Here is a 26593-nt window from a genome sequence, read left to right as displayed (position 1 = left end):
TAAGTCTTTAATAGCTTTCCACACCTGGATTGTACAACATTTGCCCGTTATTAAAAAATTCTTCAAGCTCTGTCAAATTGGTTGTTGATCATTGCTAGACAACCATTTTCAGGTCTTGCCATAGATGTTCAAGTAGATTTAAGTCAAAACTGTAACTCAGCCACTCAGGAACATACAATGTTTTCTTCGTAAGCAACTCCAGTGTAGATTTGGCCTTGTGTTTAAGGTGAATTCATCTTCCAGTGTCTGGTAGAAAGCAGACTGAACCAGGTTTTCCTCTAGGATTTTGCCTGTGCTTAGCTCTATTCCTTTTCTTTTTATCCTGAGCGGTTGTCCTCATGGTGAAACTCCTGAGCGGTTTCCTTCCTCTCCGACAATGGAGTTAGGAAGGACGCCTGTATTTTTGTAGTGACTGGGTGTATTGATACACCATCCAAAGTGTAATTAATTACTGCACCATGCATAAAGGCATGTTCAGTGTCTACCAATAGGTGCCCTTCTTTGTGAGTCATTGGAAAAACTCTGGTCTTTGTGGTTGAATCTGTGTTTGAAATTCCCTGCTCGATTGGGGGACCTTACAGATAATTGTATGTATGGGGTACAGAGATGAGGTAGACATCATGCTAAACACTATTCAATGCAACTTATTATGTGACTTGCTAAGAAAATGTTTGCTCCTGAACCTATTTAGGCTTGCCATAACAAAGAGGTTGAATACTTATACTAATTTCCTCTTTCAATTTAAAGTACATTTGTAAAAAAAAAAATATATATATTTTTTTTAAACATAATTCCACTTGACATTATGGGGTATTGTGTGTAGGCCAGTGACAAGAAATCTCAATTTAATCCATTTTAAATTCAGACTTTTAACACAACAAAATGTAGAATAAGAAAAAATCAGGTGGTGCGATGAATGCTTTCTGAAGGCACTGTCTATGAACACAATGACATGTTGTGACATGACCAGGAATGGGTGGATGCACACGCGCACACACAGCATACGGTGTGGAAATGGTGAGAACACACCCTAAGAGAAATTAGACACTGCTGACTGGTGGAGTTCGAGATAGTTAGTGATAGGCACCAAATATTCCAATAGTGCCTTGTAGAAATGTTAGCTTTAGGTTATGATTTTGAATCAGACCAATAACCCAGAATCAGTTAGAAGCCTGAATTAAACCTGACGACAACACAAACTCTTCAAATCCATTTTTTTTAATAGAAGTGCATAGTTGAACATTTTCTCTTATAATCATGTCATACATGTGGTTTCGCATTCAGGAACCACATAGCAAACACTTTTTTCACATTGCGTACTTGAATAAAAGAGAAGTTGAATCCCGATTGTCCTGCATAAAATTCACAAAACTACTGACAGGAACTGCATGTAGAGGGGTTGAGGAGGCCATCTTTGGATTAAAGCCGTGAGAAACTGAAAAAGGGAACCAGTTTGGGTTAAAGAAACAACATTGTCAATTACTTGTCATTCAACCTGTTTAGAAGCTAAACAAGTCCAGCAAGCTAACATTTCCAACCTTAATTAAAGGCCTGGGAAAATTAGAACACCGCAGTGACAAGAGTGTTCACTAAAACATGTAATCATGACAAATGGTGTGGGAGAAACAAACTCGTTTTAGTGTTCACATGAAACTGCAGAGTCACTGAGCCATTACACTGTCCACCACATAAGCTACATTTCCCATGAAACATTTCAACAAAAAGTATATTTGGAGATAAAGAAGGACAAAACATAATTAGCACAATGGATCTTTTTTGGCTCACGCAGGTTAAGCTGGCAAAAAAAAAACCCACAACTACAAGCCAAGCATTGCCAAATCCTTAATACCTGAGGCTCAATATAATAATCGTTCAGAGTATGTTTAATAGAAAACTCACTATCAATACCATTCTAGCCTAGACACAACATATTCTTTTACTATAAACTACGTGACAGAACACACCTTCTCGCTGTGATGTAGAGAATAAATCAATGAAACTACATGGTTGATTTATATAATCAAGTGGTATAATCAACTATACTATCTACATTTAATATCTTCATTAAATGGTTCAGCACAGGGCTAGTCAACATTCTCAGATGTTTTCTGCTGTCAAAGACATATTAAATCAAATCTGGGATTTCTAACAAAGCTGAAGTTCCAGCTAGACTAGCAGGATTCCAATTTAGTCCATGCCGCCCTCCATAGTTCTCAGAGTTTGAAGTTCCACGATGCAAAAGGACTGGATAGGTGAGTGTATGGTAGAACCTTTACATACCCTATCGAACGAGGTAGGAACCATCATCTTATCACTTACTTAGACCTATCGAATCCTTGTGATCTGGAAACACTGAAATGGTAGAGCTAAAGGAAGAGACTAGTGACTGAAATGGAATCAGGCCACTGTCTAATGTGTTTGTGTCTATGCATTCATCTGTATGTGGGTTTTCCTAGGGGTGTATGCACATCTCTGTGGTACAGTAAGTTCAAACCTACTCCTCAGGCCCAACTACAGACAGCTAATGAAGCAGACATCTGCACTAATGCAGTAATGTTTCCTCAAATGAACCGCCACAAGGCTCTCTGGGGTATGCGACAGATTCCAGATCAGATACCATCATCAGAGCAATTCATCACTAGCCCAGATCTGTTGATGCTGTATAGTCAACTCTGATGATAGGAGTTGGCAAGAGCACAAACAGATCTGGGAACAGGCAAATGTCTGGTAACTCAAAAATACAAAGGGGGGTATTAATAGAAACGTATCACCGTTTTTTGTAATGCAGGAATAACATGCCGAACAAAATTCAGCGCAAAATTGTATGCATGAAGTCAACCTCTGCATCACTTCATTTGTTCTCAAAATGTTATGATTTCATTAGGATGACATAATCAATGGTAATCCCTAAATAAATCTAGACGATAAGCTAGACGATAAATTCCACATAAGATTTGTGTATATTTGGGCAGCTGAAGTAGCTTTGAGATCTAAATCTCAGAAAAACCTGCGCGAGAGAGAGAGAGAGAGAGTATATTTAGCACAGGTAAACGTTTATTGGGATGAGTCTTGTCCTTGAGGCAAAACTATGTGATTTCCGGTAGATGGGCCAGCCTCACACTCAAAAATGTCTATATTGTACAAATTCATGAAAACTAAAAGGGTTTTGATCTTAATTTAAGTTTAGGTTTATGCATTAGGGTTAGCAGTGTGATTAGGGTTAAGGTTAGGTATGACTTTGTGGCTGTGCCAGCTAGTGACCACTCTGCAGAGCTGCCTCCAGAACAAGATTCATGACGAAAAAGAAAAAAAGGAAACCTGCAATTTTTGAGATCTGACTGGGGGCAGGCAGTTCATATGCATGAATGAATGGCAGAGTTGCATCCGGCATCTGGTATGTATCTCTCCACCTCTCTCTCTCTTCGTTCTTTTCCAGATGGATGCCGACAATGAGGAGAACTATGGACTGAAACAACCCTGATGATAATGTCATCATGACATCACGCTAACCAAGAACTCCAGACACACACACACACACACAGACAGACACACACGCGCTCGCACACACATGCCAGTAGATATCACGTGCTCAATCATCAGCACAATAACTCCCTACTGAAGCTGTACATAGATAAGTTGCACTAAAAAACAGCAAACTCTGCAGTTTACAATGACCAGGACTACTGAAACACATGCTGCAAAAATGGATAAACTCATTCTCCAGGGCAATATTCTCCTCAAAATAAAGCTTCACTCAAATGCCTGTGACATTGAAATAGGCCTTTCAAAGATTCATTACATTAGTCCATCATGTATTCTCCAAATGTCCAATCTACTCCCCCTACACTTGGAGATGGCACTAACCAATGAGGCAGTCCCATGTACTCAGATGGGATACAGAGAGAAAACACAATTGAACCTTCATTGTTGTCTGGAGTCTTCGAAGGTACAAGTCATGCTTTTTTCATCCGGTTTGCCAGTCATTTTTAGAAGGATGTCCTATCCTTCGTAATGGTGTTGTTAGTCCTGACTTGAGTAAAGCATCCATAAGAACTTGGTGATCAGTTTGATGGCTACGGCAGTCCAGGGTTGTGTTCATTTGGGCACACCGTAGCAAAACGTTTTGCAACGGAAAACAAAAACAAGCATTTCTTATTAGATAAATTAAGATGGTACCTCCCTGCTTCACTCTGTTTTGGGTGGTTTTGTTCCTCCTGAACACAACCCTGTTTCCAGTCAATCACCGGAGCTGCTGATAGAAAACCTTGGATTGCTATATAACCAGTGAGTGAGTTACTGTACATGGCCCCTTGGATTGTCATTATAATCCGCTATGAGATGTCCCTTATGAAACATACAATTGATTGATATGCTTCTGAGTTTGAACACTCCTTATAGTCTTTTGGTTGGGTTGCAGTGCACGCGGACAGAGAGCCATGGGCACTAGGATTTAAAGGCATCAACAGAAGGTTATTGATCACCTGGCCAGCTGACATCTTTATTACCCCCTGCTTCCCCTACCATGCAGCTGAACTTCTCCAAAATGGCTTCCGCGCTGATCTGGGGCAGGCCGGCGTCCAGTGGACAGCCCTCCACCAGACTGTTCATGGGTGTGGCCGGCACCTGGAAGTCTTCCTCCATCCCAGAGTCCTCGGCGCCCAACAGGCGGCGACGGTGGTGCCGAGAGGCCGAGAAGCAGTGGGGGCGGGAGTCTCCGTCGATACCAGGCGACCCCGTGGGGTCAAAGTGGTTGTCCAGCTCCTCAAAGTCCTCCGTCTCCCTGCAATGCACTTGCTTCTTGTCCCACTCCTTCAGGAAGTCCTTGAGGATAGGTAGCACTTTCTTGCGGGAGGCCAGCGCATTGCCTTGGAGATAGGACTTGATGTCGTTGAAGGGGCTGCTCATTGGAGAGATGCACAGAGAGGGGTTCCGGGCCTTTTCTAATGCTTGGCTCACCTACAGCAGAATGTGAAACACACTTAAAAGTGTATTGCTATTTCATAGTTGCCGTTTTAACATGGACTAATAATCTCAAATTGTCATGCCTGCATATGCCTGAGAGGAAAAACACATTAATAAATAACAGCAACAGGCAGCATTGAATACTTTGATTTATCTCACTTACAGACATGCTTCATATCACATAATAATACTATTTCTTTTCACACCAAGGAATAGTTTCTGAAGGCCAATATTAAACTAACAAGGTAGGTAGGTAGGTTGGCACACAAAGTAGACCAATTTGTTACGTAAATTTAAGCAACAGGGAGGAAAGATTCACACCAATATTCAAATGGCCACTTTACAATACACTGAACTTATATAAAATACTTTTCAGGGTCAGGAACAGAAATGTGCCGCACAAAATTGGTAAATTCTGCCAAGTCTATTAGAGGGCTAGGTGGAACTATTACCTATTATAAAACCTACCCCTATCAAATCTTTACTATTATATTACTAACCCTATAAATATAAAATCATCTCACATCGTAGGGGTCTAGGGATCAATATAAGTTGGCATGGCAGTGCAGTTCATACCTCCTCCCTATAGAGGGTGCTGGAGCTGTAGACCGCCAGCTGCCGATGGGGCTCGCTGCGTTCATTGAAAGAGATTGTCATGGCGACCACCGCACCAAAACGATGTTTGTGACAGAACTCACAAAGCTCCCGTTGTAGGCTCTTCCGCTGTAGGAACATCTGTTGAACGCACGGGACGACGTACCACAGTAAACAACAAAACTATACCATATAGAAAACAGGCATGGGTTCAAATACTATTCAAAGTCTTTCAAATATTTTGAGCGTTTGCTTGGTTCCATTCTAAAAAGCAAGCTCAATCAAGTACAGATACAGTATAAATGACTTCAAATAGTATTTGATCCCAGGTCGGTTATGGCATTTTGGGTCATGTTTACTTGTCATGCAAATAGCCATGGTTATTGTCATAATTGTCATTTTGGAAAAAAAATTGACCTTGTAAGGCATCTTTGAAAATAAGCTACGACATACATAATGGAATCAACAGCTTTGGTGACACACCTGTCTTAAAAACAAATGGTTTTGACCTCTTGGAAGCTTCACAAATTAAGTTTCTCCTCCTGACCAGTGGTGGCAAAAGTACCCAATTGTCATACTTGAGTAAAAGTAAAGATACCTTAGCAGAAAATGACACAAGTAAAAGGGAAAATCACCCAGTAAAATACTACTTGAGAAAAGTAGAAAAGTATTTGGCTTTAAATATATAAATGTATCAAAAGGAAATATAATTGATAAAATATACTTCAGTATCAAAAGTAAAAATATAAATAATTTCAAATTACTTATATTAAGCAAACCAGACGGCACCGTTTTTTTACTTTTTAAATTTCCGGATAGCCAGGGGCACGCTCCAACACTCAGACATCATTTACAGATAGCCAGGGGCACACTCCAACACTCAGACATCATTTACAGATAGCCAGGGGCACACTCCAACACTCAGACATCATTTACAGATAGCCAGGGGCACACTCCAACACTCAGACATCATTTACAGATAGCCAGGGGCAACTCCAACACTCAGACATCATTTACAGATAGCCAGGGGCACACTCCAACACTCAGACATCATTTACAGATAGCCAGGGGCACACTCCAACACTCAGACATCATTTACAGATAGCCAGGGGCGCGCTCCAACACTCAGACATCATTTACAAAAGAAACATGTATTTAGTGAGTCTTCCAGATCAGAGAAAGTAGGGATGACCAGGGATGTTCTCTTAATAAGTGTGTTAGTTCACGGTTATTATCCATAATTGTCGGTTACACAATTACACAATAACTGTGCCAGCTCTAATAGAAGGTATTTGTAAAAATTAATACATTTGCAGTGGGACGGAGGAACTGCACTGCAGTTAAACAGAGTTACTTATTTGATGTGCACTCACCAGGAGTCAACTGTCTGTATTCCCTACAGTAGACTCCCACTTTCAACTCCTCGTCTTCTGTGAGCAATGACGGCCACCCAAATATCAGGGAGTATTCTTAACTAACAGACATGACTCCTGTCGCTATTGTTTAGCCTGGTCTGAAGCAACACTGTGCTACTGATCTCATTTGTTTATGCTAATCAGACGGTACAATATACGCTCTGAGCCATTAGTTGCATATAGCTGTCACTTTCGCTCCCAGATGTCTGTCATTGCATATATTTGCACCTCTCCGAGGCAAAGGCTCCAGTGTCAGAATGAAGAATATGGAAAAAGATCATCTCCCAGGATTAAAAGAGAGTCTGATAGCTAAACTGGTGACATTGTAGAGTGACTGAAGAGTATGACTGAAAAGGAAAGATTCTAATAGTGGAATAGAATGCTCCCAAAGGAGTAGGAATTATGACTTGGGGAATCATCTGCAAACCCAAATTCGTTAAAGAGTTGGTTACTCAAAGGCAAAGTCGGCCATTTTTACGCATCGCTGTTAACGGGGAAGAGTAAAGGTTCACACACACACACACACACACACACACACACACACACACACACACACACACACACACACACACACACACACACACACACACACACACACACACACACACACACACACACACACACACTGATGCTGAGAGGGTGATGTTAAAGGTAGACTCAGCAATATTCATTTACCATGAGGAGCACGGCAACGTCCGACACAAACAAAGACTGCGTGAAGCAAGAGGCTGCAATCGTCAGCATTTGTTGTCACGCAGTTATCACACTGCATTAGAGAGATGCAAACTCCTGTGCAGATGTTTAACAGTGTATGTGTTGGTGCTGACGAGTGCAGCCCCTTGCCTCACACTCTCTGGCTGCACCTGCTCTTATGGTGACCTAATATCGCTGAGTCTCAGTTTAAAGCAAGGTGGTGGCAGAGTGGATTAATTCAAGTATCGGCATGGTTAGACAGTACGTACATCTAGTGTCATGTACACAGTGCTGACTGCCAGTCTAAGGTCGCCTTCGGAGACAGCCTTCATGTCCTTCAGCAGGATCTGCTCTGTAGAAAGACCTGTAACACAAGCCAATGGGACACGCAGTATTACAATGGCAGCATGTAATTGGGTAATGACACTACTGTATGACAAGCACTACAGCAGATCATATACTGTACGTTTGGCCCTGTGTTTTGGTTAATCATGTCACATGCCCTGTTTTATAACCTTTATTTGAGGCCTTTAAATCAAATTCTTAAAAATGTAGGTCATGTGACATGATTAACCAAAACACAGGGCCCTACATATACAGTGTGTTCACAAAGGATTCATACCCCTTGACTTACTCCACATTTTGTTGTCTTACTGACGGAATTCAAAATTGATTAAATATTTGTTTTTTTTCTCTCACCCATCTACACATAATACCCCATCACAATGAAAAAGAGAAAACATGTTTTTAGACATTTTTACAAATTCACTGAAAATGAAATACAGTCATGGCCAAAGGTTGAGAGTGACACAAATTTTCACAAAGTCTGCTGCCTCAGTTTGTATGATGGCAATTTGCATATTCTCCAGAATGTTATGAAGAGTGTTCAGAAGAATTGCAATTAATTGCAAAGTCCCTCTTTGCCATGCAAATGAACTGAATCCCCAAAAAACATTTCCACTGCATTTCAGCCCTGCCACAAAAGGACCAGCTGACATCATGTCAGGGATTCTCTCGTTAACACAAGTGTGAGTGTTGACGAGGACAAGGCGGGAGATCACTCTCTCATGCTGATTGAGTTCGATTAACAGACTGAAACCTTCAAAAGGAGGGTGGTGCCGACATCATCAACACGTGCCGTCATCATTGCTTTGTACAAAAAGGGCTTCACAGGCAAGGATATTGCTGCTAAATCAACCATTTATCGGATCATCAAGAACTTTAAGGAGAGCGGATCAATTGTTTTGAAGAAGGTTTCAGGGCACCCAAGAAAGTCCAGCAAATGCCAGGACAGTCTCCTAAAGTTGATTCAGCTGCGGGATCGGGGCACCACCAGTACAGAGCTTGCTCAGGAATGGCAGGAGGCAGGTGTGAGTGCATCTGCACACACAGTGAGGCGAATACTTTTGGAGGATGGCCTGGTGTCAAAAAGGGCTGCAAAGAAGCCACTTCTCTCCAGGAAAAACAACAGGGACAGACTGATATTCTGCAAAAGGTACAGGGATTGGACATCTGAGGACTGGGGTAAAGTCATTTTCTCTGATGAATCCCCTTTCCGATTGTTTGGGGCATCCGTAAAAAAGCTTGTCCGGAGAAGACAAGGTGAGCGCTACCATCAGTCCTGTGTCATGACAACAGTAAAGCATCCTGAGGCCATTTGTGTGTGGGGTTGCTTCTCAGCCAAGGGAGTGGGCTCACTCACAATTTTGCCTAAGAACACAGCCATGAATAAAGAATGGTACCAACACATCCTCCGAGAGCAACTTCTCCCAACCATCCAGGAACAGTTTGGTGATGAACAATGCCTTTTCAAGCATGATGGAGCACCTTGCCATAAGGCAAAAGTGATAACTAAGTGGCTCAGGGAACAAAACATTGATATTTTGGGTCCATGGCCAGGAAACTCTCCAGACCTTAATCCCACTGAAAACTTGTGGTCAATCCTCAAGAGGCGGGTGGACAAACAAAAATCCACAAATTCTGACAAATTTCAAGCATTGATTATGCAAGAATGGGCTGCCATCAGTCAGGATGAGGGCCAGAAGTTAATTGACAGCATGCCAGGGCGGATAGCAGAGGTCTTGAAAAAGAAGGGTCAACACTGCAAATATTGACTCTTCGCATCAACTTCATGTAATTGTCAATAAAAGCCTTTGACACTCATAAAATGCTTGTAATTAGACTTCAGTATTCCATAGTAACATCTGACAAAAATATCTAAAGACACTGAAGCAACAAACTTTGTGGAAATTCATATTTGTGTCATTCTCAAAACTTTTGGTCACGACTGTATTTACACCCCAGAGTCAATACCTTGTAGAAGCACCTTTGGCAGTGATTACAGCTTTGAGTCTTTCTGGGTAAGTCTCTAAGAGCTTTCCGCACCTGCAACATTTGCCCATTATTCTTTAAAAAATTCAGCAAACTCTGTCAAATTGGTTGTTGTTCATTGCTAGACAACCATTTTCAGGTCTTGACATAGATTGACAAAGCAGACTGAAGAAGGTTTTCCTCTAGGATTTTGCCTGTGCTTAGCTCTATTCCCTTTTCTTTTTTATCCTGAAAACTCCCCAGCCATTAACGATTACAAGCGGACCCATAACATGATTTAGCTACCACTATGTTTGAAAATACGGTGAGAAGTACTCAGTAATGTGTTGTAATGGATTTGCCCCAAACATCACACTTTGTATTCAGTACAAAAAGTGATTTCTTTGCAGAATTACTTTAGTGCCTTATTGCAAACAGGATGCATATTTTGGAATATTCTGTACAGGTTTCCTTCTTTTCACTCTGTCAATTAGGTTAGTCTTGTGGAGTAACTACAATGTTGTTGATCCATTCTCCATTTTCTCCTATCATCACCATTCAACTCTGCAACTGTTTTAGTCACCATTGAGGGGTTTCACCTGAGCGGTTTCCTTCCTCTCCGGTAACTGAGTTAGGAAGGATGCTTGTATCTTTGTAGTGACTGGGTATATTGATTTACCATCCAAAGTGTAATTAACAACTGCACCATGCTCAAAGGGATATTCAATTTCTGCTTTTCTTTACCAATCTACCAATAGGTGCCCTTCTTTGCGAGGCATTGGAAACACTCACTGGTCTTTGTGGTTTAATCTGTGTTTGAAATTCACTGCTAGACTGAGGGACCTTACAGATATTTTTGAGGTAGTTATTAAAAATCATGTTAAACACTATTATTGCACACAGAGTGAGGCCGTGCAACTTATTATGTGACTTGTTAAGCAAATGTTTACTACTGAACTTATTTAGGCCATAACCAAGATGTTGAATACTTATTAACTTAAGACATTTCAGCTTTTAATTTTTAATGAATTAGTACAAATATTTTAAAAAACATAATTCCACTTTGACATTATGGGGTATTGCATGTAGGCCAGTGACAAAATCTCAATCTAAATGTAATACATTTTAAATTCTGTCTGTAACACAACAAAATGTGGGGGGAAAAGTCCAGTGGTGTGAATCCTTTCTGAGGGCAAACAGCCCTGAACCCTCCATGGTAGAAGTTAACCAGACACACACACACAGAGCCAGGCGATACGTCAGACTGTGGTACAATTATCAACAACCTCGACTAACCTGCACCCCCTGCACATGGACTCAGTACCGGTACCCCCTGTATACAGCCTCGTTATTCTTATTGTGTTACTTAATCTTTTTTTTACAAAATTAAACTTTCGTTTATTTGATAAATATTTTCTTAACTCTTCTTGAACTGCATTGTTGGTTAAGGGCTTGTAAGTAAGCATTTCACGGCAAGGTCTAGACTTGTATTCAGCACAAGTGACAAATAAAGTTTGATTTGATTTGGTTGTATAAGTGATAAACAACAACACTCTATTTCTATGGTAAATTACCACAACGCGGGGTGTAAATGTAGTCAAATACAGTCAAGTATTGGATGTGGTCAAGTATTTGATTTTTTTTCTTCTCTGACACAATGTATGTAATGGCGTCGAAATGAGGACGCAAAAAAAAGAACCCAATACCTACTTTAAAATATGGTGTTGGATCTTTGATGTTATGGGGCTATTTTGTTTCCACTGGTCCTGGGGCTCTTGTTAAGGTCAACGTCATCATGAACATTACCCAGTACCAGTATAACATAACACATAGTAAGATAAACCTGGAATGAGGTCAACACAAGGGAGAATGACTGTCCCCTTTCATTGAAGCCCTGGAAAGTCCAAGGCCGACCGAGGTACTGCAGGAATTGTTGGCAGAAAACAGGATCCCCGAATAAAGTGAATTGAAAAATGGCAATCGTCATGGTCAATCTTTGTGTAAAGAAAACATTACTTAGAAGACAATCATGGTACCAATATGACGGTACGCCGGTTGGCCTTCAGCTTGAGAGGGGGCAACGCTGAGCTAGCCTGCAACGTCTCTTCTTGGAGTAGCTCAAACTGCGCATGTTATGTCTCCATTAGACGCCATCTTAACCGACTTCATTTGGCCTGAATGCGCTATTGAGTCTGCACATAAGGAATGAATGGTGTCACGTGATCGATGGCTTTGTCCAGTCATTGGGTCAAGAGAGCAGAGGTTCCTACCTAAAGGGTTTGACATATTTAAATTTTTTTACTTCTAGATGGACACTCCACAACATTCTTTTGACGTTGTGTAAAATCTCACACTTACTCTACAACACTCTTTAAAATACGGGTAACACTTTATTTGAATGGTATGTCCTAACAGTGTCATAATACTGACATAATAATGTCATATTGTCATGACAACCTATGTCCCTGAATGTCAAGTGACAAGGCAGTGTCATTTTGTCCACCTGTCAACACTTTTCCCATGGCGGGTTTTTCTTTGTTACCTGAGATGTCAAACTTGGCGCTCTGTAGGGACTGGAAGAGGGCACCCCTGGGTGGCAGGTCTGGAAAGCGCGACTCCAGTAGGCAGGCCAGAAGGCTGTCCTTGGATGTGACCTTGCCCGCCTCTGGGGCCATGTTGACACAATCCAGCACAATGGCCCCTGTGTGGGTATAGGTGAACTGAGCTAATGGTTACCGCTGGCATTGACAAACAAGCGAATCTACCATTTTAGTCAAAATTCCTCCTGCCATATTTCCAATGCCTAGTTCTGAGGTATGCATTGTTTAAAGACCTGGAGACACTGTGACCCTCAAGTACTGGAGTTTGGCACGTGTTATAGAGAATGCTGGACATGAGAGAATTATTGCTGTGGCAACCTTACCGTATAATAATTGGGCCACCTGTCTGTCTAGCACTTCAGGTGCCTTGTGGTGAATGTACTCTGTCACCAAGGTGGCACAGGAACCCACGATTCCATTGGTGACGGAACAGGAAGTGGAGGGTGTCCTCTCGAGGTGGTGGTGATCAATGACTTCCACAACTGCCTCCTCCAAGTCAATGTCGGCACTACGGGGAAAAGTTGGAGTTGAGTGAATATTGTGAAATACATTGTGTCATATATCCTTAACTATGTGTTTTCTGCCTCCCGAGTGGAGCAGCCGTCTAAGGCACTGCATCACAAAGCTTGAGGTGTCACTACAGACTCGGGTTCGATCCCAGGCTGTGTTACAGCCGGCTGTGACCAGGAGACCCATGAGGCGGCGCACAATTGGTCCAGCGTCGTCCGGGTTAGGGGAGGGTTTGGCCGGCCGGGATTTCCTTGTCCCATTGTGCTCTAGCGACTCCTTGTGGTGAGCCGAGTGCCTGCAAGCTGACTTTGATCGACAGCTGGACGGTGGTTCCTCCGACACATTGGAGCGGCTGGCTTCCGGGTTAAGCGAGCAGTGTGTCAAGAAGCAGTGTGGCTTGGCTGGGTCATGTTTCAAAGGACGCACAGCTCTCAACCTTCACCTCTCCCGAGTATGTAGGGGAGTTGCAGCGAGGAGACAAGACTGTCATGAAATTGGGGAGAAAAATGGGTAAAAAGTATCACAAAAAAAACACGTTTTCTTAATCTGGGTCCGGGAAACTGGCCCTCCACATATCAGGCACTTTCCCACAAAGTTCTCCTGTGTTGTCAATTCTATTTGATACTGTAGGTATCATTGGTAGAAAGTCTGAGTGAGAGAAAGGCAGAGATGGCAAGGGAGAGAATGTCAGAAAAGAGAGTGTGTGTAATGATTGTCTTCCTCTTCTGATGAGGAATAAGATGGATCGGACCAATGCGCAGCATGGTAAGTGTTCATGTTATATTTATTAGAACAGAAACACTAAACAAAATAACAAAGAGAGTGAAACGAAAACGAAACAGTCCTGTAAGGTGCAGCAACACAAAACAGAAAACAACTACCCGCAAATCATAGTGGGAAAACAGGCTGTCTAAGTATGGTTCTCAATCAGAGACAATGATAAACAGCTGCCTCTGATTGGGAACCATACCAGGCCAAACACAGAAATACAAAAACATAGAACAACAAATAGAATGCCCACCCCAACTCACGCCCTGACTAAACTAAAATAGAGACATAAAAAAGGAACTAAGGTCAGGACGTGACAGTGTGAGAAAATAAATAGGAAGAGTCATGTTGCAACCCCTGACCTAGGAAGCACGTTGTGGTCCACTAGGGAGAGAACCAGCCTCTTGGCTCTATGGAGCCCTGCCAGGTCCACCTCGTCACGGAACACCAGAGCCTCTGATGGAACCCCGCTCTCCTTCAGCAGGAACACGTTGTCTAAACGTAGGGGGAACTCGGCCCTCGGGATGTTCAGCACTGGCACCACAGTCTTACACGAGCTGCCAGACGTCTTGGAACAAAGGGGGATGGAAGAAGAGGAAGGGAAAAGGAGGAAAGGATGGAAGAGGGAGACCAGTTCAAAACAGACATCTGACACCAACACACCTTCCTGCTGAGGTTAGCTGCGATTCCTCTGCAATGTTTTTGTCCACCTTCTCAGACCTTTGGCGTATCTTGAGTATCTGAGGCTGTGTGAATATTTCATGAGTAGCGGGGGCATATAGGCTAGCGAGCAGCTATAGCCAGGGGTTAGGGAGGGCAGATGGATCAATGCAGTAACGAAAGATAAGGAGAGACCGGTGGCTGGTGGCCAGGGCACAGACACTGTTTTTATGCATGAGTATGATCCGAGTGACTCTGAAGGTTGTCTGGTCCTATTTTGGAGAATTCTGGGAATTTTGATTACGCTTGGTCAAGCTATTCATGGACCTCAGACCTAGAAATGAGTCACTCTGAGCCGGGGGTGCTTCAGGACTTGGCCCAGTTCTCTCAACACTATTAACAAGTTAAATTAGGAGATATATGAATTACTGCATAGCAGGACGTATTAATTTACAAATTTGATTTCAAACAACCACAACATAGAGTCTATGGGTCTTCATACTAGAAGATTTCCAGAAAGTAAACTACATCACCAAAGGTATGTGGACACCCCGTGCAATCTCCATAGACAAACATTTGCAGTGAAATGGCCTTACTGAAGAGCTCCATAACTTTCAACGTGGCACCGTCATAGGATGCCAACTTCCCAACAAGTCAGGTCGTAAAATGTCTGCCCTGTTAGAGCTGCACCGGTCAACTGTAAGTGCTCTTATTGTGAAGTGGAAACATCTAAGAGCAATAACACTCACTACCAAGTTCCAAACTGTCTCTGGAAGCAACGTCGGCACAATAACTGTTTGTTGGGAGCTTCATGAAATGGGTTTCCATAGCAGAGCAGCAACTCACAAGCCTAAGACCAGCATGGCAATGCCAAACATCGACTGGAGTGGTGTAAAGCTCTCAGCAATTGGACTCTGGAGCAGTGGAAACGCGTTCTCTGGAGAGATAAATCACGCAGTCCAACGGATTAATCTAGGTTTGGCGGATGCCAGGAGAACGCTACCTGTCCCAATACATATTGCCAACTGTAAAGTTTGGTGGAGGAGGAATAATGGTTTGGGGCTGTTTTTCATGGTTTGGTCTAGGCCCCTTAGTTCCAGTGAAGGGAAATCGTAACGCTACAGCATACAATGACATTCTAGACGACTCTGTGCTTCCAACTTTGTGGCAACAGTTTGGGGAAGGCCCACGTGCTCAAAGTGAGGTCCATACAGAAATGGTTTGTCGAGATTGGTGTGGAAGAACTTGACTGGCCTGCAAAGAGCCCTGATCTCAACCCCATCGAACACCTTTGGGGTGAATTGGAACGCCGACTGCGAGCCAGGCCTAATCGTCCAACATCAGTTCCTGACCTCACTAATGCTCTTTTGGCTGAATGGAAGAAAGTCCCCGCAGCAATGTTCCAACATCTAGTGGAAAGCCTTCCCAGAAGAGTGGAGGCTGTTATAGCAGCAAAGGGGGCACCAACTCCATATTAATTCCCATGATTTTGGAATGAGATGTTTGACGAGCAGACATACTTTTGGCCATGTAGTGAATGTATTTTTGGGTAACAATTTACTAAAACCCCCTGTTATATAAGGGCTACATAACACGGTCATAATCATGGCATAACTGGTGTCAGCTTATGATAACTGACGTAATGTCATGATTATGAGTGTTATGTAGTCCTTATGACTCAAGTAAAGCAGGGGTGCCGAAACAAAATGAAATCTCAGTAGTGAGACACCCCAAAAATACATGGCTGATAATTGCATAAGATCATTCTGGAAGTCTCCTGCGAGGGCCAAGTTTGTCAAGAGCACTAGGACACCACTTCCAGCGGCCCTGAAGTAAAGTGTCAATTACTTGTTACCGTATAAAAAACCTAAACATATGAGAAGGGGAATAGATACTTCAGGTATGGTAACTCATTTTCAACCTGGGTTGAGGGATTCACTAATGAGAGGCGGCACAGGCTAGAAGCTAGCTGACTCACTGTGGACAGAAAGTAGGCGAAGGCGAGGGACGACACCATGGAGTCGAGGTCACAGGCCTCGTTGCCAAGGACAACGTGGATCCCAGAGCTGCCCTCCGAACTGCCCTAAGGAAGTAAGTAAGTAAGGAAGGAAGGGAGGGAGGGAGGGAGGAAGGGAGGGAGGGAGGGAGGGAGGGAGGGAGGGAGGGAGGGAGGGAGGAAGGAAGGAAGGAAGGAAGGAAGGAAGGAAGGAAGGAAGGAAGGAAGGAAGGAAGGAAGGAAGGAAGGAAGGAAGGAAGGAAGGAAAAGAGAGGGGGAAGTAAAGAGAGTGGGAAAATTCCTTATCAGATTTATACATTGTAGATTTCTAAACCGTTTTTTTTTTACACAGCCAAGGCTACACTAGTCAAAATGTAAAAAGCAGTGGCATTGGCAAACCATCGCCAGAATGCTAGATACCTGCCTGCAGTCAGTTAATGAATAGCCAAGAATAGCCTAGTGAAACAAATCCCATGTTGACAGACTGGAATGGTAGACCTATATTTAATTCCGGCTCACAGTAGTTAGTTAGCATCTGGCCTATGCTATTATTTTTGGACTGCTGCTTTTAATCTACTTAGGCTATGATAATCAAAGAACATAACCTACTTTAAAAAGTGGCACTCCAGTCCACTTTTGACCTAATTTAACAACTGATTTACTTAACAATAGGCACATCTCAATAGGTGGTCCAGATAAGTCGTGACATAGCACAAGACATGCTCCTCTATTGCTCCTCAAGAAGGAGGGCCGATGACATCACAGATTCCCATCAAACCAACTCTTTGAACGGCCCACTCCTTGAAGTTTGCTGTCGTGTCAAAAAAACACAACTATTTTGCTCAAAACGTATTTCTTTACCCTTTAGTGTGTGTACTGCATTGTATTTATACAGTGCCTTGCGAAAGTATTCGGCCCCCTTGAACTTTGCGACCTTTTGCCACATTTCAGGCTTCAAACATAAAGATATAAAACTGTATTTTTTTGTGAAGAATCAACAACAAGTGGGACACAATCATGAAGTGGAACGACATTTATTGGATATTTCAAACTTTTTTAACAAATCAAAAACTGAAAAATTGGGCGTGCAAAATTATTCAGCCCCTTTACTTTCAGTGCAGCAAACTCTCTCCAGAAGTTCAGTGAGGATCTCTGAATGATCCAATGTTGACCTAAATGACTAATGATGATAAATACAATCCACCTGTGTGTAATCAAGTCTCCGTATAAATGCACCTGCACTGTGATAGTCTCAGAGGTCCGTTAAAAGCGCAGAGAGCATCATGAAGAACAAGGAACACACCAGGCAGGTCCGAGATACTGTTGTGAAGAAGTTTAAAGCCGGATTTGGATACAAAAAGATTTCCCAAGCTTTAAACATCCCAAGGAGCACTGTGCAAGCGATAATATTGAAATGGAAGGAGTATCAGACCACTGCAAATCTACCAAGAACTGGCCGTCCCTCTAAACTTTCAGCTCATACAAGGAGAAGACTGATCAGAGATGCAGCCAAGAGGCCCATGATCACTCTGGATGAACTGCAGAGATCTACAGCTGAGGTGGGAGACTCTGTCCATAGGACAACAATCAGTCGTATATTGCACAAATCTGGCCTTTATGGAAGAGTGGCAAGAAGAAAGCCATTTCTTAAAGATATCCATAAAAAGTGTTGTTTAAAGTTTGCCACAAGCCACCTGGGAGACACACCAAACATGTGGAAGAAGGTGCTCTGGTCAGATGAAACCAAAATTGAACTTTTTGACAACAATGCAAAACGTTATGTTTGGCGTAAAAGCAACACAGCCCATCACCCTGAACACACCATCCCCACTGTCAAACATGGTGGTGGCAGCATCATGGTTTGGGCCTGCTTTTCTTCAGCAGGGACAGGGAAGATGGTTAAAATTGATGGGAAGATGGATGGAGCCAAATACAGGACCATTCTGGAAGAAAACCTGATGGAGTCTGCAAAAGACCTGAGACTGGGACGGAGATTTGTCTTCCAACAAGACAATGATCCAAAACATAAAGCAAAATCTACAATGGAATGGTTCAAAAATAAACATATCCAGGTGTTAGAATGGCCAAGTCAAAGTCCAGACCTGAATCCAATCGAGAATCTGTGGAAAGAACTGAAAACTGCTGTTCACAAATGCTCTCCATCCAACCTCACTGAGCTCGAGCTGTTTTGCAAGGAGGAATGGGAAAAAATGTCAGTCTCTCGATGTGCAAAACTGATAGAGACATATCCCAAGCGACTTACAGCTGTAATCGCAGCAAAAGGTGGCGCTACAAAGTATTAACTTAAGGGGGCTGAATAATTTTGCACGCCCAATTTTTCAGTTTTTGATTTGTTAAAAAAGTTTGAAATATCCAATAAATGTCGTTCCACTTCATGATTGTGTCCCACTTGTAGTTGATTCTTCACAAAAAAATACAGTTTTATATCTTTATGTTTGAAGCCTGAAATGTGGCAAAAGGTCGCAAAGTTCAAGGGGGCCGAATACTTTCGCAAGGCACTGTACCTGGGACATAGCTTTTCGACAGTAAATGTTCAAAAACCGCTGAGGTACGTCTTTAATAACAATGAGTGAATGTGCAGCTACAACTATGACACAGCCTTGTTGGACTCAGCGAAATCATTTTGCCATCGACTGGTAGACCCACTGTGATAAGGAGTGTGATTAGTATCTCTTTATCTGGGACATAATGATAGAAACGATATTATGACTGACACCGGGGAGACGGCCTTGCTGTGATGGGATGATGGCAAAGCTGTGACAGCACTAATTACCCGTGTGTGTGTGGCAGTATGGCAGGACACAAAAAGGTAAATCAACCGTCTGGCTTTAGCTAAGTTCTTCTGAAGCACTCTGCTATACATTGATGAACACTTTCATTAGCTAGTTCCGTTAGTTTATGGACCTAACTGCTGGAAACCTGTCATTTATCTGTAAACCAGGAGAAGAAGTCCAAACACTAACTATTTGGTAGGGATTTATATACTAACTACTTTGTCCTTTAGGGCCACCTTCCTGTTCGGGTGGCGCTCGGCGGTCGTCGTCACCGGCCTACTAGCTGCCACTGATTCTTTTTTCCCCCTTGTTTGTTTGTTAGATGTGCATCCTATTGACTTCAATGGTAAATCAAGAAATATGTCCAGGTCTGCCTTCTAGACAGTTTTTACTCTCCATCAGTGTGGGCTGTAGCTTAGTGTGTGGATGGAGAGAGAGCCATTTCGCCCCATGTTAAGTGCCCAATGTAAGTACCCCGTGGGTGGCACTAACGGGAAGCCAGTGTGAGTGTACGACAACATGGCGTCATGGCCGCCCAGCCTCCCCTTCCCTCTTATCTCCCTCTTCCCAGCGTGCGCGGCACCTCCCATCAGGCGTAGCAGTGGACAGACCCGAGCAGGCAAACAGGAGCCAAGGGAGGCTATATTTAACAACAGTGTGTGTGTGTGTGTGTGTGTGTGTGTGTGTGTGTGTGTGTGTGTGTGTGTGTGTGTGTGTGTGTGTGTGTGTGTGTGTGTGTGTGAGTGTGTGTGCTCTTCAACCGTGAATCCACAACAGCCACATGGTAAACAGAACGATTCAGGTCGACGTCTACTACAGCTGTAGTAATCCACTATTGCAGTATCCATTCAAAGACGAGGCTAGAAATATAAACAAGGGTTAGATAAGAGGTGAACAACTTGGTTGGTGGGAAAACGTAGGCCTGACACAAATACGGAGGTGTAGAGGAGGAATGTTATGATAGTACCATGATTATGACAGGATGCTCTGATTCTGCTCTTCATGCATGTCCTTGTGCACCTGTCTTGTGTGCCATTCGCAGATCAAGTGTAGCCAACGGTGTTAATGGGAAACGCGAACTGTTTTGCAACGGGCTTCATATTCAACTCACTCTGTTGCTGAGAAATGTCCATTACTGTTACATAATAGGGCAGTGCTGTTTTCTAACAGTTATCCCCATATCCCACGCTAATGTGAATTCGACCACGTTCACAGAGCAATCCATTTAGGCCTGCATTTGAGTGCAGCATTCAAGCCAGGGATCACTTTGAGCCAGGTTGTGAGCTTCATTGGGTTGATATTGATGATCCAAGAGTGTTCCATTACTGCTGAAACACAAATCAAATGCAGTAAGGCACACTGGCTACTCTCACCCGTTCCCCTTTCTGAGAGCCCCATCATAGGTCTCATTCCTTCTGGTTAATGTAAAACCGCACCACACTGAGGCGTTCTCTCTCCAATCCACTTAGCACAGGCTTCAGGGAGCCTCAGGGACTCAGAGAGATAAGGCTGAACCGTGGAATTGGTGGATGGAGTAGCAAGTTGTTTGGAGAGAGGGAAGAGAGACAAACTTCTAGTTTTCCTCATTCTATGCTTCTTTTCTCATCCTCATCATCAGCATAACTTTTCAGCTAAATAAATTCCACCTTGATTCCCCTTTTGTTGGGAATAGTGTTATTTTAGGTAGGTAATGGGTATGGTTTAACTTTAGGTAACGGTTATGAACTTGGGCAGGTTGACATTCCTTAGATAGGCAAAACAAAAAACATGTATAAACAAAATGCTAAACAGGGTGGTTCGAGCCCTGAATGCTTATTGGCTGACAGCCGTGGTATATCAGACCGTATACCACAGGTATGACAAAACATTTATTTTTACTGCTCTAATTACGTTGGTAACCAGTTTATAATAGCAATAAGGCACCTCACGGGTTTGTGGTATATGGCCAATATACCATGGCTAAGGGCTGTATCCAGGCACTCCGTGTTACGTTGTGCTTAAGAACAGCCCTTAGCCGTGGTATATTACCCCTCGGGCCTTAATGCTTAAATAGACCATTTTGTTTAATCCGTCTGTCTGCATATTTCAAGACACGGCACATGAGGGTGCAGTGAGATACCCGATGGGTTTGGACAATATTTTCTCGTCAATCATCTTTTAAAAAACGTAGACTTAAAAACTGCAAATCAACCAATCGTCTGTCGTTAACGCAATGGAAAAGTAAAATGCTTTATTATCCAAAACTGTAAAGTGTGTGGGCCACGCAGAGAGTGCAATTTGAGGCCATGTGGCGGAAAGTGATACAGGCGCTGGAGATGGTGGTGTGTTCTAGTGGGTCTGGGCAGGTGTGATGTAGTTGATGTTTGTATGATGTTGTTGTTTGTATGTGTATGTTTTGTATTGTTTATAAAAGAACAATTAAATCACAACAACAGAATTATGGCACACACAGTCAAGGAAGGAACTACCTGACAGATATGTACTGTAAAGGTCGACCGATTAATCGGAATGGCCGATTAACTGGGGCCTATATCAAGTTTTCATAACAATTGGTAATCAGCATTTTTGAACACCGATCATGGCCGATTACATTGCACTCCACGAGGAGACTGCGTGGCAGGCTGACTACCTGTTATGCGAGTGCAGCAAGGAGCCAAGGTAAGGTGCTAGCTAGCATTAAACGTATCTTACAAAAAACAATCAATCTAAACATAATCACTAGTTAACTACACATGGTTGATGATATTACTAGTTTATCTAGCTTGTCCTGCGTTGCATATAATCGATGCGGTGCCTGTTATCTTATCATTGAATCACAGCCTACTTCGCCAAATGGGTGATTTAACAAGCGCATTCGTGAAAAAAGCACTGTCGTTGCACCAATGTGTACCTAACCATAAACATCAACGCCTTTCTTAAAATCAATACAAAAGTATATATTTTTAAACCTGCATATTTAGTTAATATTGTCTGCTAACATGAATTTCTTTTAACTAGGGAACTTGTGTCACTTCTCTTGCGTTCTGTGCAACAGAGTCAGGGTATATGCAGCAGTTTGGGCCGCCTGGCTCGTTGAGAACTGTCCTCAAAAAGACAGCCAACTTCGCCAAACAAGGGATGATTTAACAAAAGCGCATTTGCGAAAAAAGCACAATCGTTGCACGAATGTACAGGTACCTAACCATAAACATCAATGCCTTTCTTAAAATCAATACACAGAAGTATATATTTTTTAAACCTGCATATTTAGTTAAAATACATTCATGTTAGCAGGCAATATTAAACTAGGGAAATTGTGTCACTTCTCTTGCGTTTATTGCACGCAGAGTCAGGGTATATGCAACAGTTTGGGCATCCTGGCTCATTGCGAACTACTTTTCCAGAATTTTACGTAATTATGACATATCATTGAAGGTTGTGCAATGTAACAGCAATATTTAGACTTATGGATGCCACCCGTTAGATAAAATACAGAACGGTTCCGTATTTCACTGAAAGAATAAATGTTTTGTTTTCGAAATGATAGTTTCCGGATTCGACTATATTAATGACCTAAGGCTCGTATTTCTGTGTATTATTATATTATAATTAAGTCTATGATTTGATAGAGCAGCCTGACTGAGCGGTGGTAGGCAGCAGTAGGCTCGTAAGCATTCATTCAAACAGCACTTTACTGCATTTGCCAGCAGCTCTTCGCAATGCTTCAACCATTGCGCTGTTTATGACTTTAAGCTTGTCAACTCCCGAGATAAGGCTGGCAATACTAAAGTACCTATTAGAACATTCAATAGTCAAAGGTATATGAAATACAAATGGTATAGAGAGAAATAGTCCTATAATAACTACAACCTAAAACAAAAGTACCTATTAGAACATTCAATAGTCAAAGGTATATGAAATACAAATGGTATAGAGAGAAATAGTCCTATAATAACTACAACCTAAAACTTCTTACCTGGGAATATTGAAGACTCATGTTAAAAGGAACCACCAGCTTTCATACTTTCTCATGCTCTGAGCAAGGAACTTAAACGTTAGTTTTTTTACATGGCACATATTGCACTTTTACTTTCTCCTCCAACACTTTGTTTTTGCATTATTTAAACCAAATTGAACATGTTTCATTATTTATTTGAGACTAAATTGATTTTATTGATGTATTATATTAAGTTAAAATAAAAGTGTTCATTGTTCATTCAGTATTGTTGTAATTGTCATTATTACAAATATATATATAAAAATCGTCCGATTAATCGGTATTGGCTTTTCTTAGTCCTCCAATAATTGGTATCGAAAAATCCTAATTGATTGACCTCTAATCTACTGTCTCGGTCTATTGAACATACCGGTAGCCTTGTCCCATCACTGAAAACGAAAGACTGCTGCAACCAATAACATTAAATGGTCTTCAAGTGTTTGATTATGGAAAAGATGAGCATGTTGAGGGCCCCCCAACCCGTGAGTGTGTGGGCGTGAGACAGGACAGGCATACAAAGCGTTAAGCTCCCCAGGTAGAGTAGTCAGGGACAACCCCAGACATAAACATCAACACTTAGTCTCCAGCCATGTGTGGAGGCCATAATGTGAAGTGACAGTGGCTAAACTAAGGCTGCCCAGTGCCCATCAGAACACAGAGACCTTCTGTGTGGCAGTATTCAGATATAACCTGACCTAAGTGGTTGATGTGGACCAAACAGAAGCATCTGACCAGAGGGCAGGAACATTAAATCTAACAGACGACAAGAGCCAGGAAGTATGCCACGGAGCTTTGATTACGCCCATTTAAAACGGGAACTCATACTTAGAGAAGGGGGGAGGATGCTGGGAAAGAATCACTTTTAAGTGAATGAATCAAAAGGCCACTACAAACTACAACTAGGCCACTACATACTACAACTAGGCCACTACATACTACAACTAGGCCACTACAAACTACAACTAGCCCACTACAAACTACAACTAAGCCTACATCCAGGCTGTATCACAACCGGCCGTGATTGGGAGTCCCATAGGGCGGCTCACAATTGGCCCAGCGTCGTCTGGGTTTGGCTGGTGTAGGCTGTCACTGTAAATACGAATTTGTTCTTAACTGACTTGCCTAGTGAAATAAAGGTTAAATAAAAAATGTAAAATACTACAGTGTCTTACAGAGAGTGTTTTAAGAAAGGAATTCAATTCAGCCCATTACATGTTTTGATTAGTCTCACGTTATGTCTCGAATGTGTTCTCTGATTCTCTCTCGGGCCATATGATATCCCACCACAGCTGTTCTCTGACGGAAGGAGAAAAAAACTAAAGTAAAGCAGGTTAATGGTGACTCCTCAAGAGTAATCGTCAGACCCCTTGAAATTAGACACCTTCTCTTTAAATCTTTGCTGTGCCTGACAGCCATAGACAGCAGCATTCCATACCAAGGCTGCAGGGGAAGGAGGGAGGGGGGATGAGATGTCTGCCATTCAGGCATAGTGACAGAGGTGTCACCTAATATCACTATTAATAATGTCACATGCACAACAGTCAAGCTGTTGGACCACAGGAATTTGGAAGTGAAAGCTTTAGCCCAGACTCCAGCCAGAGAAAGAGAGATGTGTGCGTGTGCCCACATAGCCTATATAAACAAGGGGTACCCACCACACATGGCAGCTTTAGTCTTGAATGTACACACAGGCAATACAGTGTGCAGGAGATGCCAGGGTGGGACAAAAAAGGGAATAGCCTAAGAGGGTTTCCCCCACTATGTCAGATTCTTGGCACTTGACTAAAATGTCATACAAATCATTAACCCTCTCATGGTATTGGTCATCTGACTCTACTGTGGCAACCCCTTGCAAAATGTGCTGATAACATACCAACGATGCAATATGTGACAATGGCTGGTAATGAAGTTTCAGTGGGCAGTATTCTACCTCCTCTTGCTCTCTGACAATTCTAGCTCTTCATCCACACACCACCTCCTTATGAGTCATGGCGCTCTGTGTTTTGTGTGTCAGACCTTTTACAAGAAAAGATTCATCATCTTCAGGAAAAAAAGATTTTTGGAATCTTGAACCATACTGCAATTAGTCTCTTTTCAATTCAGCTATGTTGTAACTTGAGAGAATGAATCAATAAACTCTCAATTGTAGTTGACAGGTTGTTAGGATATCCATACATTATGAATAATATAATTGTAATAAAGTAGGCTAGCTAATTCAATTGTAAAAGCAGCAAAGTCTTGGAAAAAAGTGACCAGCCTCTGTGACAGTAATTTAGACAGTTGGAATATGTAAATTAATTGCATGACAGACAGCAGAGAGCACGCGATGAACAAGGCTAGTCATTAAACAGAGAAAATGAAACATTTGTAAAATATGCAATGCAATGTATAGTAAACGTATTCGTGTGTGTGTGTGCCTACCTTTAATGCAGCGCTACATCTCTGTAGAAACCCCTCCATTTTCGCCAGCGTTGTGTACTCCCGGGATATTCTGCCAAACAGAATGTTTACAGACCCGTGTCCTCTGCATATACAATTTGACGAATATTCCTACACCACGTTTTGAAAAACAGAAGCTCCTGAATGGTACAAAGTGGCAGTGATGGGTCGTTCGCGAATGAACGGCTCTTTTTGAACGGCTGTTTTTGGTGAACGTCGGGGACCGAATCGCATCTGTGAGAGAGCCGTTCATTTGGCTCCCTGATTTGAATAATGTTTATACTTCTTTTTGAGCTCCAGACAACGATTATCTGCAGATGATAGGTTATAAAAACATGATCTGAAGATTGTAATTCATCACTGCAGAAACAATTGATAGTGAGGAGAGAGACTTTTTCTGGCCCACACATTGTTGCATTGCGTTCCTTTTTTTCTTATATTTTTTTGCAGGCCTTGTAATAATTTGGAAAGGTAAAAATGTAATTGGTCTCGCATGTCATGGTCTGACATAATGGCAGGCAACGTTGTCGGCTTTACATTAGAGATTTTCAGAGGGACCAAGTGACTATTATTTGAGTCACAAGCAAGCCTCAAGTCACAAGGTCCGAGTTTCAATTCGAGTCACAAGAATAACTGGTCAAGACTCTAGTAAAGTCTAATTCGTGCATTCTAAGAGCAAGTCAAGTCGAGTATTCATGTTTTCAAGTCAAGCCTCAAGTCAAGTTTAAAAACAAAAAGACATGTATACATGCAAAGACTTGTTCAACTATAAATATTTGTGTATTTATTGAGGCTAGCAGACAGCCCTTTTCATTATTTGGTCAACTTTCGACTAGCCTATGTAATTGTAAAATAGGGACCTTGTAGCTATGGGC

At 42.2% G+C, this 26593-nt stretch overlaps 1 protein-coding gene across 1 annotated transcript; it reads right to left on the bottom strand.

Annotated features, from left to right (window-relative positions):
• Window positions 1-1133: 1133 nt before the first annotated feature.
• On the bottom strand, window positions 1134-26275 carry LOC112232387 (exopolyphosphatase PRUNE1-like). The gene is made up of 8 exons (XM_024399387.2): window positions 25701-26275; window positions 16491-16595; window positions 14215-14420; window positions 12898-13082; window positions 12517-12675; window positions 7934-8028; window positions 5539-5697; window positions 1134-4956 (listed from the first exon to the last, which is right to left on the bottom strand). The coding sequence occupies exons 1-8, from the start codon at window positions 25737-25739 to the stop codon at window positions 4471-4473; spliced, it is 1434 nt and encodes a 477-aa protein (XP_024255155.1). The 5' UTR covers window positions 25740-26275; the 3' UTR covers window positions 1134-4470.
• Window positions 26276-26593: the final 318 nt, after the last annotated feature.

Source organism: Oncorhynchus tshawytscha, linkage group LG13, assembly GCF_018296145.1.
Source record: "Oncorhynchus tshawytscha isolate Ot180627B linkage group LG13, Otsh_v2.0, whole genome shotgun sequence".
Lineage (NCBI taxonomy): Eukaryota > Metazoa > Chordata > Actinopteri > Salmoniformes > Salmonidae > Oncorhynchus > Oncorhynchus tshawytscha.
The sequence above is the reverse complement of the archived record's forward strand: the minus strand, read 5'-3'. Positions and strand labels throughout refer to the sequence as shown.

What these genes read in the sequence shown, in the direction of transcription:
- LOC112232387 (XM_024399387.2), bottom strand. Translation starts at nt 25,739, where the DNA reads ATGGAGGGGTTTCTACAGAGATGTAGCGCTGCATTAAAG. An exon ending in TCGCCTACTTTCTGTCCACA is followed by an intron (nt 14,421 to 16,490) that starts GTGAGTCAGCTA and finishes CTTTGTTCCAAG; the next exon opens with ACGTCTGGCAGCTCGTGTAA. An exon ending in CGCCAAGTTTGACATCTCAG is followed by an intron (nt 8,029 to 12,516) that starts GTAACAAAGAAA and finishes CTTGTGTTACAG; the next exon opens with GTCTTTCTACAGAGCAGATC.